Source organism: Biomphalaria glabrata, chromosome 11 (assembly GCF_947242115.1).
Source record: "Biomphalaria glabrata chromosome 11, xgBioGlab47.1, whole genome shotgun sequence".
Classification (NCBI taxonomy): Eukaryota; Metazoa; Mollusca; class Gastropoda; family Planorbidae; genus Biomphalaria; species Biomphalaria glabrata.
Genome location: NC_074721.1, coordinates 2,091,239 through 2,108,116, shown reverse-complemented (window position 1 = coordinate 2,108,116; position 16,878 = coordinate 2,091,239). Strand labels below are relative to the sequence as shown.

The following is a 16,878-nucleotide window of genomic DNA, read 5'->3' as shown; positions in this document are numbered from 1 at the left end:
GGGGTTTAGCTTATTTATGTTAGTAATATGCAGGAGGTCTGGATTTAGTCCTTCGCCTTGTGGTAGGATTCAATCTTGTTAGTTATTGAGTGAATAAAGCCTATACATACATACGTAACCCTAGACCGCACTACGTGGAGAGAGATGGTGACCAACACAGCTATGGACAGCGAAAAAACGTGGGTCTCAGCTCTGGAAGCAAAGCGAGCCATACGAAATGTAACTGGCTCCTCTTCCACATAAGCGAAAGCCTTCTTAATCTGCGACAAGGGGGTGCCTCTTCAAGATAGGTCTCCAGTCACACGAAAGGTGTTCTACGAGAAGAACCCTAATCGTCATAAGTGAAGAAGACCTTACAATAATACTAATGAATACACCCGTACATTACGCTGTAACTATGTCTGAGTAATCCGCCGAAGCCAGATGGCCATCATACAACTAAAAGACCAATGCCTATTACAAAATGTTTTCTGTTATTTTTTAGCATATATATCCTGGTGAAGACTGGGATTTTTTATTTCGGGATCTTCGGGCGCCTCTGAGTTCACTCAGCTCTAATGGGTACCTGACATTAGTTGGGGAAAAGTAAAGGCGGTTGGCCGTTGTGCTGGCCACATGACACCCTCGTTAACCGTAGGCCACAGAATCAGATGACCTTTACATCATCTGCCCTATAGACCACAAGGTCTGAAAGGGGAACTTTTTTTTAACATATACAATTATCTCCAGAATCCAATTGGATGCTGAGGTGATAAGGTTTAACTTCTAAAATTGTATTAACCACCTAACTCCACTATGGCATATTCTATCGTTGATGTGTAATTAAAAATGTGTAATTAATCCTATATGATTAGTTCCAAAAAATACGTTCGTAGAATGCCAGAAGGTTGATTTTCCACAAGATATTCTGTATGGTGATCTAACAGAAGGCAGGAGAGCCGCTGGTCGTTCACTTTCACGGTATACGAATGTATGCAAACGCGACATGAAGCTCTTCAAAATCGACACTAGCAGCTGGGAAAAAGTAGCACTGGATAGATCCACATGGAGAGCGAGCATAAAGGAAGGGTCTCGGATTTCAGATGCCATACACAACAGTAGCAGAAAGAAGGGTGAAAGTACAACAGCCCCTGGTGATTACAGATGCCCAACCTGTGACCGCAGCTGTGTATCAAGGATTGGCCTCTTTAGTTACGCAAGAAGTTGCAATTGGAAAATATTGTCTCTCAGACGTAAAAATGCCACAGAGTTCCAAACACACTTAAATTTGAGAATAAAAACACCACAAAAAAACGCCGAATAAAAAAAAGAAAAAATGTTTAATTTTCACAAATAAACTAAAACATATTTTTTAAAAAGTTGACTCTAATCAACAAACAAAAACATAATCCAAGAAACAAATTATAAATAGGATTTAAAAAAAAACATAATAAATAATTTGATGAACACACCAATTCATTCGGTGAATAATGCAAGCAAAGAGAAACAAAGAGAAACAAGGGGAAACAAAGATAAAAAACAAAGCCACAATGAAATGTTTACTTAAAATATTGTGTCAACATTTTAAAAAGTGTTCAGTCACAGCTCTTTAAAGCACAAAGTAAATGAACTCATGAAGACAGATGCTGTAAAAAAATATGCTTACAAATGTGTACTTATGATGACGTTGGTAATACCAAATGATAAGGCTAATAGCTACACATACAGAGCCACACATGTATAAAAAGATTCATCTGTTCATCTGGTTCGAATGAAGTGTACAATTCTTATATCCATATTATTTAGCATATTACATTTGACTACACATAACATGGACATTTGAAACAGATAAAAAAATTAAAAGAAGCATATTAAACTGATTTGAAGCCAACACAGACCTGACTCTCACTCTACAATGACTGTGATTCTACACTGAATTTCATTCTACACTGACTCTCACTCTACAATGACTGCTGCAATTCTACAATGGCTCTCATTCTACTATGATTCATTCTACCCTGACTCTCATTCTACACTGACTCTCACTCTGCAATAACTCTACACTTCTACAATGACCTTATGCATCTTTAGAGGGAGTTGGAGCTCGATATATCGACCAATATTTTAGTATTGAGAGTTTATTTGAGCTGAGTTGTCGGAAACCTCCAAGAGAGCTGCTCCCCACATGTCCACAAAACAGATTGGACCAAAGTGCATTGAGATTGCAATAGCTGCCTATAGCACGAAAGACGCGCTACCTAAAAGCAAGACCCAAAAAACTGTGGGCGATAATCTCTGTACTCTCTAAATTTCTCCAATTCCAATCTTGTAATCTCGAACCCTGGGTGGAACTCAAACTTGTGGAGACATTTGTTAATTAATATGGAAAGTATTGGGCTATTCTTGATAAGAGGAAATAATTTGTTTTATGTGTTGAAGTTTTAAAAATAATGAGAGAATGTGATTAAAAAAATTGAGCTTATCCATACCTTATATTTATAGTTTAAAAAATGTGTGTAGGATGATTTAAATAGGTTTTACTGAAAGAACGTTTTAAAATTTATTCTGATGGAGACAGGAAGACAGCGTGGACGTGTGGAAAACTCCTCCCGGACAGTGGTCACATTGGACCCCAGTTCCAGCCCTGATCCTGGAAAAGGGACGTACTGTTCCTCTTTACTAAATAAACGCCAGACGTGAAACAAAAAGTCCAAAACTTAACATTTGAAAACCTGGTAGCCTTAAAAGTACTTAAATAGGACTTGAGCTCAGAACAATGTACCTTGACAATCATGACGTCGGATCTAAGACGGGGAAACGAGCTATTGGTCTAAACTGCCCACAAGCTGCAAAGTCGAAAGACATTGCTCAGGCCTTCTATAATGATTTTTTCGCTGACCCCCCCCTCCCCTTCCCAGATCTCCTCAAGTCGCTAAAGAGAACGAAGAAGAAAAGTTCTCGGCTTGTTACAAAACTTATATCAACTCCCTCTGTGATTGGGGCATCAAGTAATGGGGGTTTCAAGTAATGGGGGCATCAAGTGCTGAGGGCATCCAGTGATGGGGCATCAAGTGATGGGGCATCAAGTGATGGGGGCATCAAGTGATGGGGGCATCAAGTGATAGGGACATCAAGTGATAGGGGCATCAAGTTATAGGGGCATCAAGTTATAGGGGCATCAAAAGATGGGGCCATCAAGTGATAGGGGCATCAAGTTATAGAGGCATCAAGTGATGGGGGCATCAAGTTATAGGGGCATCAAGTTATAGGGGCATCAAGTGATGGGGGCATCAGGTGATAGGGGCATCAAGTGATAGGGGCATCAAGTGATGGGGCAACGAGTGATGGGGGCATCGAGTGATGAGGGCATCAAGTTATGGGGACATCAAGTGATAGGGGCATCAAGTGATGGGGGCATCAAGTGATGGGGGCATCAAGTGATGGGGGCTTCAAGTGATGGGGGCTTCAAGTGATGGGGACATCAAGTGATGGAGCCATCAAGTGATAGGGGCATCAAGTGATGTGGGCATCAAGTTATAGGGACATCAAGTAATAGGGACATCAAGTGATAGGGACATCAAGTGATAGGGACATCAAGTGATAGGGACATCAAGTGATAGGGGCATCAAGTGATAGGGACATCAAGTGATAGGGACATCAAGTGATAGGGACATCATGTGATAGGGACATCAAGTTATAGGGACATCAAGTGATAGGGATATCAAGTGATAGGGACATCAAGTGATAGGGACATCAAGTGATAGGGACATCAAGTGATAGAGGCATCAAGTGATAGGGACATCAAGTGATAGGGACATTAAGTGATAGAGACATCAAGTGATAGGGACATCAAGTGATAGGGGCATCAAGTGATAGGGGCATCAAGTTATAGGGGCATCAAGTGATGGGGCATCAAGTGATGGGGGCATCAAGTGATGGGGGCATCAAGTGATAGGGACATCAAGTGATAGGGGCATCAAGTTATAGGGGCATCAAGTTATAGGGGCATCAAGTGATGGGGCCATCAAGTGATAGGGGCATCAAGTTATAGGGGCATCAAGTGATGGGGGCATCAAGTGATGGGGGCATCAAGTTATAGGGGCATCAAGTTATAGGGGCATCAAGTGATAGGGAAATCAAGTAATAGGGACATCAAGTGATAGGGACATCAAGTGATAGAGGCATCAAGTGATAGGGACATCAAGTTATAGGGACATCAAGTGATAGGGACATCAAGTGATAGGGACATCAAGTGATAGGGACATCAAGTGATAGGGGCATCAAGTGATAGGGACATCAAGTGATAGGGACATCAAGTGATAGGGACATCAAGTGATAGGGACATCAAGTGATAGGGGCATCAAGTGATAGGGGCATCAAGTGATGGGGACATCAAGTGATAGGGGCATTAAGTTATAGGGGCATCAAGTTATAGGGGCATCAAGTTATAGGGGCATCAAGTGATGGGGGCATCAAGTGATGGGGGCATCAGGTGATAGGGGCATCAAGTGATAGGGGCATCAAGTGATAGGGACATCAAGTGATAGGGACATCAAGTGATAGGGACATCAAGTGATAGGGGCATCAAGTGATAGGGACATCAAGTTATAGGGACATCAAGTGATAGGGACATCAAGTGATAGGGACATCAAGTGATAGGGGCATCAAGTGATAGGAGCATCAAGTGATAGGGACATCAAGTGATAGGGACATTAAGTGATAGGGGCATCAAGTTATAGGGGCATCAAGTGATGGGGACATCAAGTGATAGGGGCATCAAGTGATAGGGGCATCAAGTTATAGGGGCATCAAGTTATAGGGGCATCAAGTTATAGGGGCATCAAGTTATAGGGGCATCAAGTAATGGGGGCATCAGGTGATAGGTGCATCAAGTGATAGGGGCATCAAGTGATAGGGGCATCCAGTGATGGGGCATGGAGTGATGGGGGCATCAAGTGATGGGGGCTTCAAGTGATGGGTGCTTCAAGTGATGGGGACATCAAGTGATGGAGCCATCAAGTGATAGGGGCATTAAGTGATGTGGGCATCAAGTTATAGGGGCATCAAGTGATAGGGCCATCAAGTGATAGGGGCATCAAGTGATGGGGCATCAAGTTATAGGGACATCAAGTGATAGGGCCATCAAGTGATAGGGGCATCAAGTGATGGGGGCATCAAGTTATAGGGGCATCAAGTGATAGGGGCATCAAGTGATAGGGGCATCAAGTGATAGGGGCATCAAGTGATAGGGGCATCAAGTGTTGAATGAAAATTCCAACAGTCTGTCTGTCTGTCAGGTGAAAACGTTTGTACACGCTATTTTCTCCCACACACACATCCTCGGATCAAGCTGCAATTTTGCACAATTTCTTTTACCTGACACAGCCAAACAAAAAATTTTTCTATTGGTATTTAATCACTTTGTTTGGTATCTTGAACAAGGGAAAGAAATTGTACTTGACTGATGTGGTGGTAAAAAATTAATCGCACAGATTTATTTATTATTGTTAGTCTAGCTCTGTTACAAATGTTATTACATGACTGATACATACTAATTTGATACAACTACTTTTGTTGTACTATAAAATATTTTCTTGTTTGTATAGTCTTGTGAATTTAAATCTGTTTTATTCATTCCTAACTTCAACTTGAAAATTTCATTATCAGGGCAAAACTTACAGGAACATTTCACCGACTTACCTCATTCAAAGACATAACACAATCTCCTATTAAAACAAAATATGCTTAATGTTGTCCACCAGTTTTTGGTTTGGAAACCAGAAATGCCATTTAATATTTGAACAACTATTAAAATTTAGACGTAGTAACACTCGCTTGATATTGTTTTAAAAATACATGCAAACATTTAGAGAAACATTTAAATCAAAGGTTTACACAAAGAGTGTCGATTGAAGACATTCATGGCACACTTAGCACTATAGTATTTACACAGATTGAGAACCATTGTCTAACATTAAAAACATTAAGTTCAATCTATCGATTTAAAAAAAAACCACAAGATTTTCTACAAATAAAAAACAAGAAAAAAAAAACAAGGCCCTACCTGCTAACACAAACTTGTTATAGCACAATCTACATAAAAGATCCATAAAGCGAACAACAAACACATACAAACATTTTATTATGAGTCGCATTATTGTTTAGCTGACTGTGAATTGAGTTGTACTGTGTCTAGCCATACACCCAAAACATGCACTGTCAATACTTTCTAAAGACGAGATTCTTGCCTGTCACACATTAGACAGTTTACAGTATTTACAATGAATAGGCTCTATCTATTAATTGTGATGAAATATTTACAGTAACTGCCTAAATGTTGAGTGTTTGCTAAACAAAACAAAACAAAACAAAAAAAAAAAAGGCTGAGATTCTGAAGTGTTTAAAAGTGATTAAAGAAATGAACGTGTCAGGACACAGCAATGTGTAGGATCCACACATAATACCACAGTGTGTCTTTTAAAAAGCATTCTTTTCTGATCATTGTTGTAAGCATCCCCTGGATTGTCATCGCTTTTGTAAAATAATGTAGTTTTTTTGTCGTACCAATTTTCTGATTACCAAAGAGCTTTCTCTTTTGTCGAAGTACTTTCCTTGTTACCAAAGTACTTTATTTATTGTTAAAGTTCTTTCCATATTGTCGAAGTACTTTCCTCATCTCGAATGTTTTCTCTATTGTCCAAGTACTTTCTTTGTTGCCAAAGTACTTTTCTAGAAGCCCAAGTACTTTCTTTGTTGCCAAAGTAATTTTCTAGAAGCCCAAGTGCTTTCTTTGTTGCCAAAGTAATTTTCTAGAAGCCCAAGTGCTTTCTTTGTTGCCAATGTACTTTTATAGAAAGCCCAAGTACTTTCTCCTGTTGCCAAAGTACTTTTATAGAAAGCCCAAGTACTTTCTTTGTTGCCAAAGTACTTTTATAGAAAGCCCAAGTACTTTCTTTGTTGCCAAAGTACTTTTATAGAAAGCCCAAGTACTTTCTTTGTTGCCAAAGTACTTTTATAGAAAGCCCAAGTACTTTCTTTGTTGCCAAAGTACTTTCTTTGTTGCCAAAGTACTTTTCTAGAGGCCCAAGTACTTTCCTTATTGTCAAAGTACTCTTTCTGTCTCCAAATGTTTTTTTTTAACACAGACTGTTGTTTGAAGGCCTATGGAGAAATTCTGACACAAGTTCGGGTTTATGTTTGCTTAGAAGTCAAGACACTCTAATGTGTCGCTTTCAGTGTGTTGGCAGGTTTGTGTTGTGAATAGGTAGTAAGTAGTTCCATAATCTAATAACCCTTGAAGTTCAATAAGCATATTAAATTGAGACGGATTGTATGAAGAGTGAAAAGAATCGAGTCGATAAATAAGAAGCTCTTTATTGTAATCGAATATAGAGAGGTCCATTGACCAAGCAGCAAAACGACCTCTATTCATTACTTCTTATTGCGGCTGTAGTTGGGCTGTGATGTCCAATCTACGGGCTGAAGGCCATATCCGGTCCCATGTGCTATAGGCAGACGCCGCAGTGGATCAAATTCCGCTGGATGAGACGATTTTATTTCTGTGCGCTGAGGCGACAGGTGATTAATTCGTCAGAAGTTTTATTTAATCCACTGGACGGGTAAGGTTGGGTATCGCTGCAGTTAGACATCTCATATTGAAGCATAAGTAGTCATCTGGCTTGACCTTGAAAGTCCGAGTAACATCTCAGCTCTACCTGTGGTTACCGTCTAGTGCATAGGCTACCAGCAAGCTTCTTCTATGCTTCTCAGATATGGGAGGGTCTCTCCAACTGTCCCCACGTCTAGGTATCTGCTTCCTAATCTCGGCGCCATGTATTTCTGGGCTGAAGTGGGGAAAGTATTTTTTTTTAACATTTATGGTCGTTGACATTGTGTTTAAATGACGCCAACTTGCGTGTGTTTATGTTTTTGTAAAATGTTTGTAAAATGTTTTACATATTTCGGGTGTTCCTTCAGAGTTGAAGATAGTTTACTTCCTAGTCCAAACCTCCCGCAGGACGACGGGGGATGGGAGCGGGCAGGGTTTTCAACCCGAAACCATCGATAAATCCAAACGACAGTCCAGAGCGCAAATCGCACCACCAGGCAGGCATCATAGCGGTAGCCAAACGATTTGCATGATAACCAATGCTCGTTTACCGTGTCCAGTTTTCTGGAGAGATTCTAACTGCTGACAAATGTCCGACTAGTAGCGAAGATGACTTGGCAGTGTGAGCGGGCTCAAAATACCAGAGCTTTAAATATAATATGAATTTCAAATGCAAGATCAGACTACACAGTTATGTGCAAATTCATCAGAAGTGAGACGGAGCGCATCTTTAATTATAAAGGAGGAACTTTAAGAAATTAAGACCACCTAGATCACATACAATTATTCACCTGGTGTAGAATCAGTTAGAGGCGCGGTGGCTGAGCGGTAAAGCGCTTGGCTACCGAACCGGGGTCCAGGGTTCGAATCCTGGTAAAGACTGGGATTTTCAACTTCAGGATCTTCGGGCGCCTCTGAGTCCACCCAGCTCTAATGGGTACCTGACGTTAGTTGGGGAAAAGTAAAGGCGGTTGGTCGTTGTGCTAGCCACATGACACCCTCGTAAACCGTAGGCCACAGAAACAGATGACCTTTACATTATCTGCCCTATAGACCACAAGGTCTGAAAGGGGAACTTTCCTTTTTTTATAGTAGAATCAGTAGATCATGTACAATTATCTAGAGTAGATTTCATAAGTTCATAGCTGATATTTTATTTTGCATTGTTGAAAACACTACTACTGCCAAGAGATACAACACTCTCCCAAATCGCTGTAATTTACTATCATGGATTACAGTTTTATTCGTGTATTGGAAATCACTTTTTTTCAACATAGATTTGATGATGTTATTTTTGGTTTGTAAACAGTAGTATTCTGAATTTCCTTTAGTTTTGATAAAAGCTCCGTAATCTTTTCATCACAGGCTGTAGATTTCATTCTATCACCAATGTTGAAAACCATCAATGCAGTTAAGTGCTACATGCATTCTGCTTTTTTAAATAATATACATTGTAACAGATGTGCATCCTGCACATTCTGCAGATATAGTCCATTTTGGGATTACGAACATGATGCGGTGTGCGGACCTCTTCAAATTGTCAGGCACAAACCTATTATTAGAGTTGTGGTCAATAAACTCACTTGTAATATTAATGGAATTCAATCGATGAATTTCAGTTACAGTTGTCACATTGAAAACAGTGGCCAATTCGTTTTTAGTCAATAGCTCTAAATCTTGAAACCAAACTAGAACACAGTTTCTCTGGCAGATGGTTACTATGGTAAAGTGTGTTAATCACAATGGTTACTTGTTTCACCAAATTAAGGATTTATGGAAATCTCCATCCCATTATAGCCAGAAAAAATCAGGATGCGATTTTAATCCCTGGATTTGAACCTCAGACTTTCTATCAACTCTTTTACATTAAAATCAACGCCTTCTTGGTGAAAACTAGAAAACAAAACAAAAAGCAGTGGTCGCCTTCGCTAGGGTCCCAACGAGTCTACGTCACACTTAGAGTCCTTCCAGGCAAGTCTAAATAATAAGACGACTTTGTTCACGATACTGAGAGGGAAGATTGTAGAAGATGGTGCTGCGGCGTGCCCATGCTAGAGGAACTCTGTGGAATGCCCAGGTCTTCCCTCTTCTGAAGCTTCTTCGCCTTGATCCTGCGGTTCTGGAACCAGATTTTGATCTGCCTCTCAGACAGGTTGATCAGCTGGGAGAGCTCCCAGCGCCTCGATTTGGAGATGTAGGTGGAGCTGGCGTACTCTCTCTCCAGCTCTGCGATCTGGAACTTGGAATAGGGTCGGCGCCTCTTGCGTAGGGTGACAGTAGTGGGGGCTATGGATGTGGAGGGCAAATGTATTGACTGCTGCATTTCTGTGGAGATAAGGGGAAAAAAAAGAGGTTTTTAACAAACTGTTTTAAAAAATTGTATTTATGTTTCCTAAAGTGAAGCTGATAATTAACAATTAACTAATAAATAGTGAATGATGGATGAAGAAAAAAAAAAAAAGCAATATTATTGAAGCTTAGAAAAACGTTTGGCTCCTCGGCTCCGCACCGGCTCCCGCTGGGGGAGATTACAGCAGTTCTCCGGACCCCTTGTTGACTGGGAAGAAATGTGATGTTTCGCCAATGCTATCGTCACAAATATTTTTACGCTAGTCAACACAACACATAACAGTGCGTAAGAAACATTTCTCCTGTACAAAGGTTTAGCTTTGTGGGTAAATGTTACAACTAAATTTGGATTCCTATCATATTGTAAATATATTTGCAATGAAGGACTGGAAAATGGGTTATATTTATGGTCTCAAAGTTTGTCTTTTTTTTTCTTTTTTAATACATACTTAACCGCCCCCCCCCCCCCAATCCCAACATCGTTGTTTATGGCTCTCACCCCAACACCATCTGGCTAAAGCAGGGGTTCTCAACCTTTTATGCTCGGCTACCCCTTTTTACATTCCCCCACTCTGAGGTGACCCCCCCCCCCCAAACACACACATACAGCAATAGAAGAGACGACAATAGCAATCCATATTTTCAATAGTCTTAGGCGACCCCTGGCTAATTGTCAATCGACCCTCAAGGGGGTCGCGATCCACGGGTTGAGAACCCCTGGGCTAAAGGGTGGTGAAGTTTTTTGTTTTTTTCGCTTGCAGGGCAAGAGGGAGCGGAAGGGACGACAATGGTAAAAGTTTGAGAAACTAAAGCTTATAATGCAACATATATGTGTTGCAAATGTTACTTTTATTCCGCATATTGCGTACTCATTTTAAATCATGTATTAACAGCATGTACTGAGCTTTTCATCAAGTTTTTTTCATTCATATATAAGTTTCCAATCGTTTATGATTTAATATTAAAAAAAAAAAAAAAAAAAAAAAAAAAAAAAAAAAAAAAAAAAGCCCACAAAAGAGGCAAGATGGCCCATATAAGAGGCACATAAAGCCCAAAAAAGAGGCAAAGAAAAGAGGCATAAAGCCCAAGGATTCCTATGATGATAAAGCTAAAACTGAATAGCGCAAATTCTGAGGTTTCCTTATAAAAAAAAAAAAAAGATTTAGTGCTATTAAATGATATTTAATTTCTATTATAATTATTTTTTTAAGTATTAAGTATAGATTAATCATGTGTCAAATTTTCTCTTTAATACTTTATGATTTAATGTTTGTGAAATGTGAGAACTTACAAATAAACATAAAATTAAAAATAAAAAAATAAAAAAAATACTTGTGAATTATGATAACTTACAAATAAAAACATATATATTAAAGAAAAAAAAAAAGCCCACAAAAAAGGCAAGATGCCCATAAAAGAGGCACATAAAGCCCAAAAAAAGAAAAGAGGCCTAAGGCCCAAGGATTCCTATGATGATAAAGCTAAAATTTAGCGCAAATTCTGAGGTTTCCTTTAATTTGTCTGCAGTAGGTGTCCTATTCAAAAAGGCCTAATCGCAGCAACCAAAAGTAGTAAAATAAATATATTATATATATATATATATATATATATATATATATATATATATTATATTTATATATTATATTTAACTTTGATATAAATATATATAAATTAGGGGTGCACCTGATAGTCTTTTTGATATTCGGCCTAAGTCTTGTAAATAGCTTGCGTTGCTGAACATTTTGCAAACCTGTTAAATAACATACCCATGTTCCTATTACTTTTTTTTTATTATTTATATACCTTATAGTATTAAACTCTGTATCTGAATTAAAGCTTTAAAGTATTTTTTTTTTAAAGTTATGTCTCGTCCACTTTATCAGAAAAAAAAGCATTTCTGGAAAGCAAAAAAAGGACAAACACCAGATGAACTTAAACATAGTTGTTCAGAAGTCAGGAGTTGTAGAAACAGAAAACATGGTAGCATCTACAGATGTTGGGAGCACCAAAAATGACTGTTTCCATTCCACCTCAGTCTACATGGGTCAAAGCTCGAGATCTTACTTTGACCACTGTGGTAATTGCTAGTGTTTCTTATACAGTCTTCCAGTTATTTCATAAGTATTTACGTTCTTGGTTGTTGGGTAAATGTATCCAAGTAAAGAGAATGGAAAGGTTAGAAAGTCGCATTTTAGAAAGTCACAAATCTGTTGCAAAATCCTTGGCTGAAGTAAAACAGCCTGCTCCGAAAGTGTCTCTCCAAAATCGGGCTCCACAGCCATATGAAGCAGTGTTCGAGATGAACCACAGCCATATGAAGCAGTGTTCGAGATGAACCACAGCCATATGAAGCAGTGTTCGAGATGAACCACAGCCATATGAAGCAGTGTTCGAGATGAACCACAGCCATATGAAGCAGTGTTCGAGATGAACCACAGCCATATGAAGCAGTGTTCGAGATGAACCACAGCCATATGAAGCAGTGTTCGAGATGAACCACAGCCATATGAAGCAGTGTTCGAGATGAACCACAGCCATATGAAGCAGTGTTCGAGATGAACCACAGCCGTTCTACTACGACTGAAGGAGGCCAATATACCATTTAGGCATCTTTGAATACACAGCGGAAGCAGTCTCAAGTGACTTATGGAGAACAAAAAGGTATCTCGGAATGAAAGTCAGGCATTGCATCTCTTAAGTGACTAGTATTAAACAGAAACCAAGTTCCACCTCCACCTTCAACATCTCCCATTCTCCCACCAATTTCAATCTCAGACCGAGTCCGGCTCAACGAATGTGAAATCATAATCTGAAGCTGTCAAGTTTTTTTCATCAACATGTGATACTGGTGAATTACTTCCATAAGCATCAAATATCAGTCAAGGGGCACATCACAATGGTGAAGAACATCAAAATATCAGTCAAGGGGCACATCACAATGGTGAAGAACATCAAAACATCAGTCAAGGGGCACATCACAATGGTGAAGAACATCAAACATCAAATATCAGTCAAGGGGCACATCACAATGGTGAAGAACATCAAACATCAAATATCAGTCAAGGGGCACATCACAATGGTGAAGAACATCAAACATCAAATATCAGTCAAGGGGCACATCACAATAGTGAAGAACATCAAACATCAAATATCAGTCAAGGGGCACATCACAATGGTGAAGAACATCAAAATATCAGTCATGGGGCACATCACAATGGTGAAGAACATCAAACATCAAATATCAGTCAAGGGGCACATCACAATGGTGAAGAACATCAAACATCAAATATCAGTCAAGGGGCACATCACAATGGTGAAGAACATCAAACATCAAATATCAGTCAAGGGGCACATCACAATGGTGAAGAACATCAAACATCAAATATCAGTCAAGGGGCACATCACAATGGTGAAGAACATCAAACATCAAATATCAGTCAAGGGGCACATCACAATGGTGAAGAACATCAAACATCAAATATCAGTCAAGGGGCACATCACAATGGTGAAGAACATCAAACATCAAATATCAGTCAAGGGGCACATCACAATGGTGAAGAACATCAAACATCAAATATCAGTCAAGGGGCACATCACAATGGTGAAGAACATCAAAATATCAGTCATGGGGCACATCACAATGGTGAAGAACATCAAACATCAAATATCAGTCAAGGGGCACATCACAATGGTGAAGAACATCAAAACATCAGTCAAGGGGCACATCACAATGGTGAAGAACATCAAAACATCAGTCAAGGGGCACATCACAATGGTGAAGAACATCAAACATCAGTCAAGGGGCACATCACAATGGTGAAGAACATCAAATCATCAGTCAAGGGGCACATCACAATGGTGAAGAACATCAAAACATCAGTCAAGGGGCACATCACAATGGTGAAGAACATCAAAACATCAGTCAAGGGGCACATCACAATGGTGAAGAACATCAAAACATCAGTCATGGGGCACATCACAATGGTGAAGAACATCAAACATCAGTCAAGGGGCACATCACAATGGTGAAGAACATCAAAACATCAGTCATGGGGCACATCACAATGGTGAAGAACATCAAAACATCAGTCGAGGGGCACATCACAATGGTGAAGAACATCAAAACATCAGTCAAGGGGCACATCACAATGGTGAAGAACATCAAAATATCAGTCAAGGGGCACATCACAATGGTGAAGAACATCAAAACATCAGTCAAGGGGCACATCACAATGGTGAAGAACATCAAACATCAGTCAAGGGGCACATCACAATGGTGAAGAACATCAAACATCAGTCAAGGGGCACATCACAATGGTGAAGAACATCAAAACATCAAACAGTTTCTTTGAACGCTGATGGAGATGCAATTGAAACTTTCCAAGTAAATTCGTGATGACAGTAATTTTTTGTTTACCTAATTTAATATTAATCATCTGCAGTTTATGATGTTATGGTTAAGACTAAGGATTGCAATATAAATGTATGATTGTCTATGTGCTTAGATGTCAAGAGATTGAAAATACATTAAAAGTAATTGTACGAGTCTTGTTAAAAAATATATATATTTGCGTGAAAAAAAATAGTATCAATGCATGGCCAACATTTCTCATTACTCAAAACAACACGGTTACAAAGACAGTTTGTGTGGAAACACAAACTCAAAATCAGCCCCACGAAGTGGTCCACCCAAGCAGGTAAAATAGCAGGTTTCAATATTTTCAGAAAGAATATCATAATGAAATTCTATCAAAGGCAAATGACAGAGAAAAATGGAGAAAGAAGGTTGACAGATCTTGTGTAGTGCCCTAACGGTCCAGCAGACCAAAGGGTAGGTTAAAGTGAATGTGAAGTTAGATGTGAACCTGGCCTAAATGATGTCTTATCATGAATATCTAATTGATCTAACTGTTTTGTAAAGGGTCAAGCTCTTATTCAAATTCTCAAGAAATAAATATTTCCGTATTTTTTTTTCTTTTAGGACAGTTGCAGTATAGCACCGCAGTTCACGTGATAATATGAAAAACTAATTATTAATTGTTATTTTAAATTAGGTCAAACTTACTAAATAGATTTTTTTCTTTTTAAAAAAAAAGTAAACATTTTTTGTGTGCAAATGTTGTAGTTAGTATGACAGAACTTAGCAATACAAATGTAAAAATAGAAATATTTTTGACAAAAATGTAAAACCATTTTGCATAAATGTGTTATAAATATAATAAATTGCTATCTCCCCTACTAAATAGCATCCCGTGTTTGTTACTATTAATAGTGAATAGTTCAAAAAGTGGTGTATTTTTTATGAAAAAACTGCTTGTATAAGTGATTTAAAAAATTAGATTTTTCGCTTTTAGAAAAGATAAAAGTAGCCGTTGCATCAGAACTTTCAATTGTCTAAAATATTATGATGTCGGATTTTCACTATCTTTTGTAGTTTACGAGATCTAATCGAAACGGACGGATGGACGGACAGAAAACTAATAGCATATTTTCTTCTTTCGGGGTCGCTAAAAAAAGGAAAAGGAACCTTATTAGACCTTGCGATTTGAAGGTCAACTGTTTCTGTGGCCCAAGGTTCACGAAGATGTCATGTGGCCAGCAAAATTACCAACCTTAATATTACAATTTTAGCAATATCTTTATCTGGTATTCAATTAATGAGGTTCCCATCTCTTCAAGTCGTCACATTATTTCGCGGTCATTAGGTCATTGTCATGGAATGTCATTGAATTTCAGCTGTGAAATTGTGCTGAAGTCAGACTGGTATTTATGACTTAAGACGTTCTCTTGTATACTCTCGAGAACTCTTGGTGTTAATTTCAAAGCTTATATCAACTCACTGTTGTCTGACTGTCCGTCTGTCTGTCTGGTACAAATCTTGTTCACCTTATTGCTCCCACTTTCCATAGTCGGATCAAGCTGAAACTTTGCCTTTCCCCCCCCCAATTAATTCATTATCTATGACAGAACGTACATCTAAAAATAATTAACCAATTAATGAATTAATTAGTGTTAATTGTGTTTTATATAGAAAAAATGAGACGAATCTTGCACTATTGAGAGCGATTGTAGTAATTGTGTGGTTTTCCCTGAAATAAGCCTGCCTATTTTTAAGTATTTGTTTATATTTTGCTCGTTTAAAACTTAAAGAGGCGACCTACAAAGGATAATTCAACTTATACCAACACATCAGTCAATTACAATTTCTTTTCCTTGTTCGATAACAACCAAAATATTTATTTACATATAGTTAATTTACTGATTGACACTAGAAATTATTGTGCAAAATTTCAAGTTGATCTGAGATTTGGTATGGGAGAATTTATTTACTAGACAGACCGTGTGAGTTGATATAAGCTGAGGAAAAGAGAACAACGCTGGCAGAAGAAAAACGCCAGAGAAGAAAAGCAAGACCAATGACACTCGCTCCAGATGGAATAACCTGCCCAGTGTGCAGCCAAACATTCCGGGCTCACATAGGTCTCACCAGCCACATGAGGAGGCACAAAACCCCAGTGCAAAGCCCTCAGCCCCCTGGATGACAAAGTGATCATCATCGAACCACGATGGACGAATTATATAACTATATATAATATATATATAAGAAAAACAAAAGACACAAACATGTTTAGATTTTGATTCTAGGAATAATTCAGCGTTGTTTAGGATACCTCAGTTTCTTCAGCTTGAGTCATCAGTTGTAGAGCTATTTGCATCCTAGGAGACTAATTGCAGAGTGAACTGCATTGGTAGATTGCAATTATGATCCAAATTGATCTACGATAATGCATGTAGTGATCCAGTTGAGATTATTTATTTAAAGACACGTTTCTAAATTATAAGTTTATACAAGAATGACACCAAACGAATGATGACGTCGTTTTGTGTAGGTCAAAGGTCAAATTTCGCTCTAAAATCATAGAATTGTTTGTCGCAGTAGT

At 38.7% G+C, this 16,878-nt stretch overlaps 1 protein-coding gene across 1 annotated transcript in view; it reads right to left on the bottom strand.

Annotated features, from left to right (window-relative positions):
• Window positions 1-1,300: 1,300 nt before the first annotated feature.
• The window catches only part of LOC129921702 (homeobox protein Hox-D12-like), a 109,618-nt gene continuing 94,040 nt past the window's right edge, over window positions 1,301-16,878 (bottom strand). Inside the window, exon 3 of the mRNA XM_056004189.1 lies at window positions 1,301-9,913. Coding sequence (XP_055860164.1) covers window positions 9,588-9,913 — 326 coding nt within the window. The 3' untranslated portion in view covers window positions 1,301-9,587. The remainder of the gene's footprint in view (window positions 9,914-16,878) is intronic.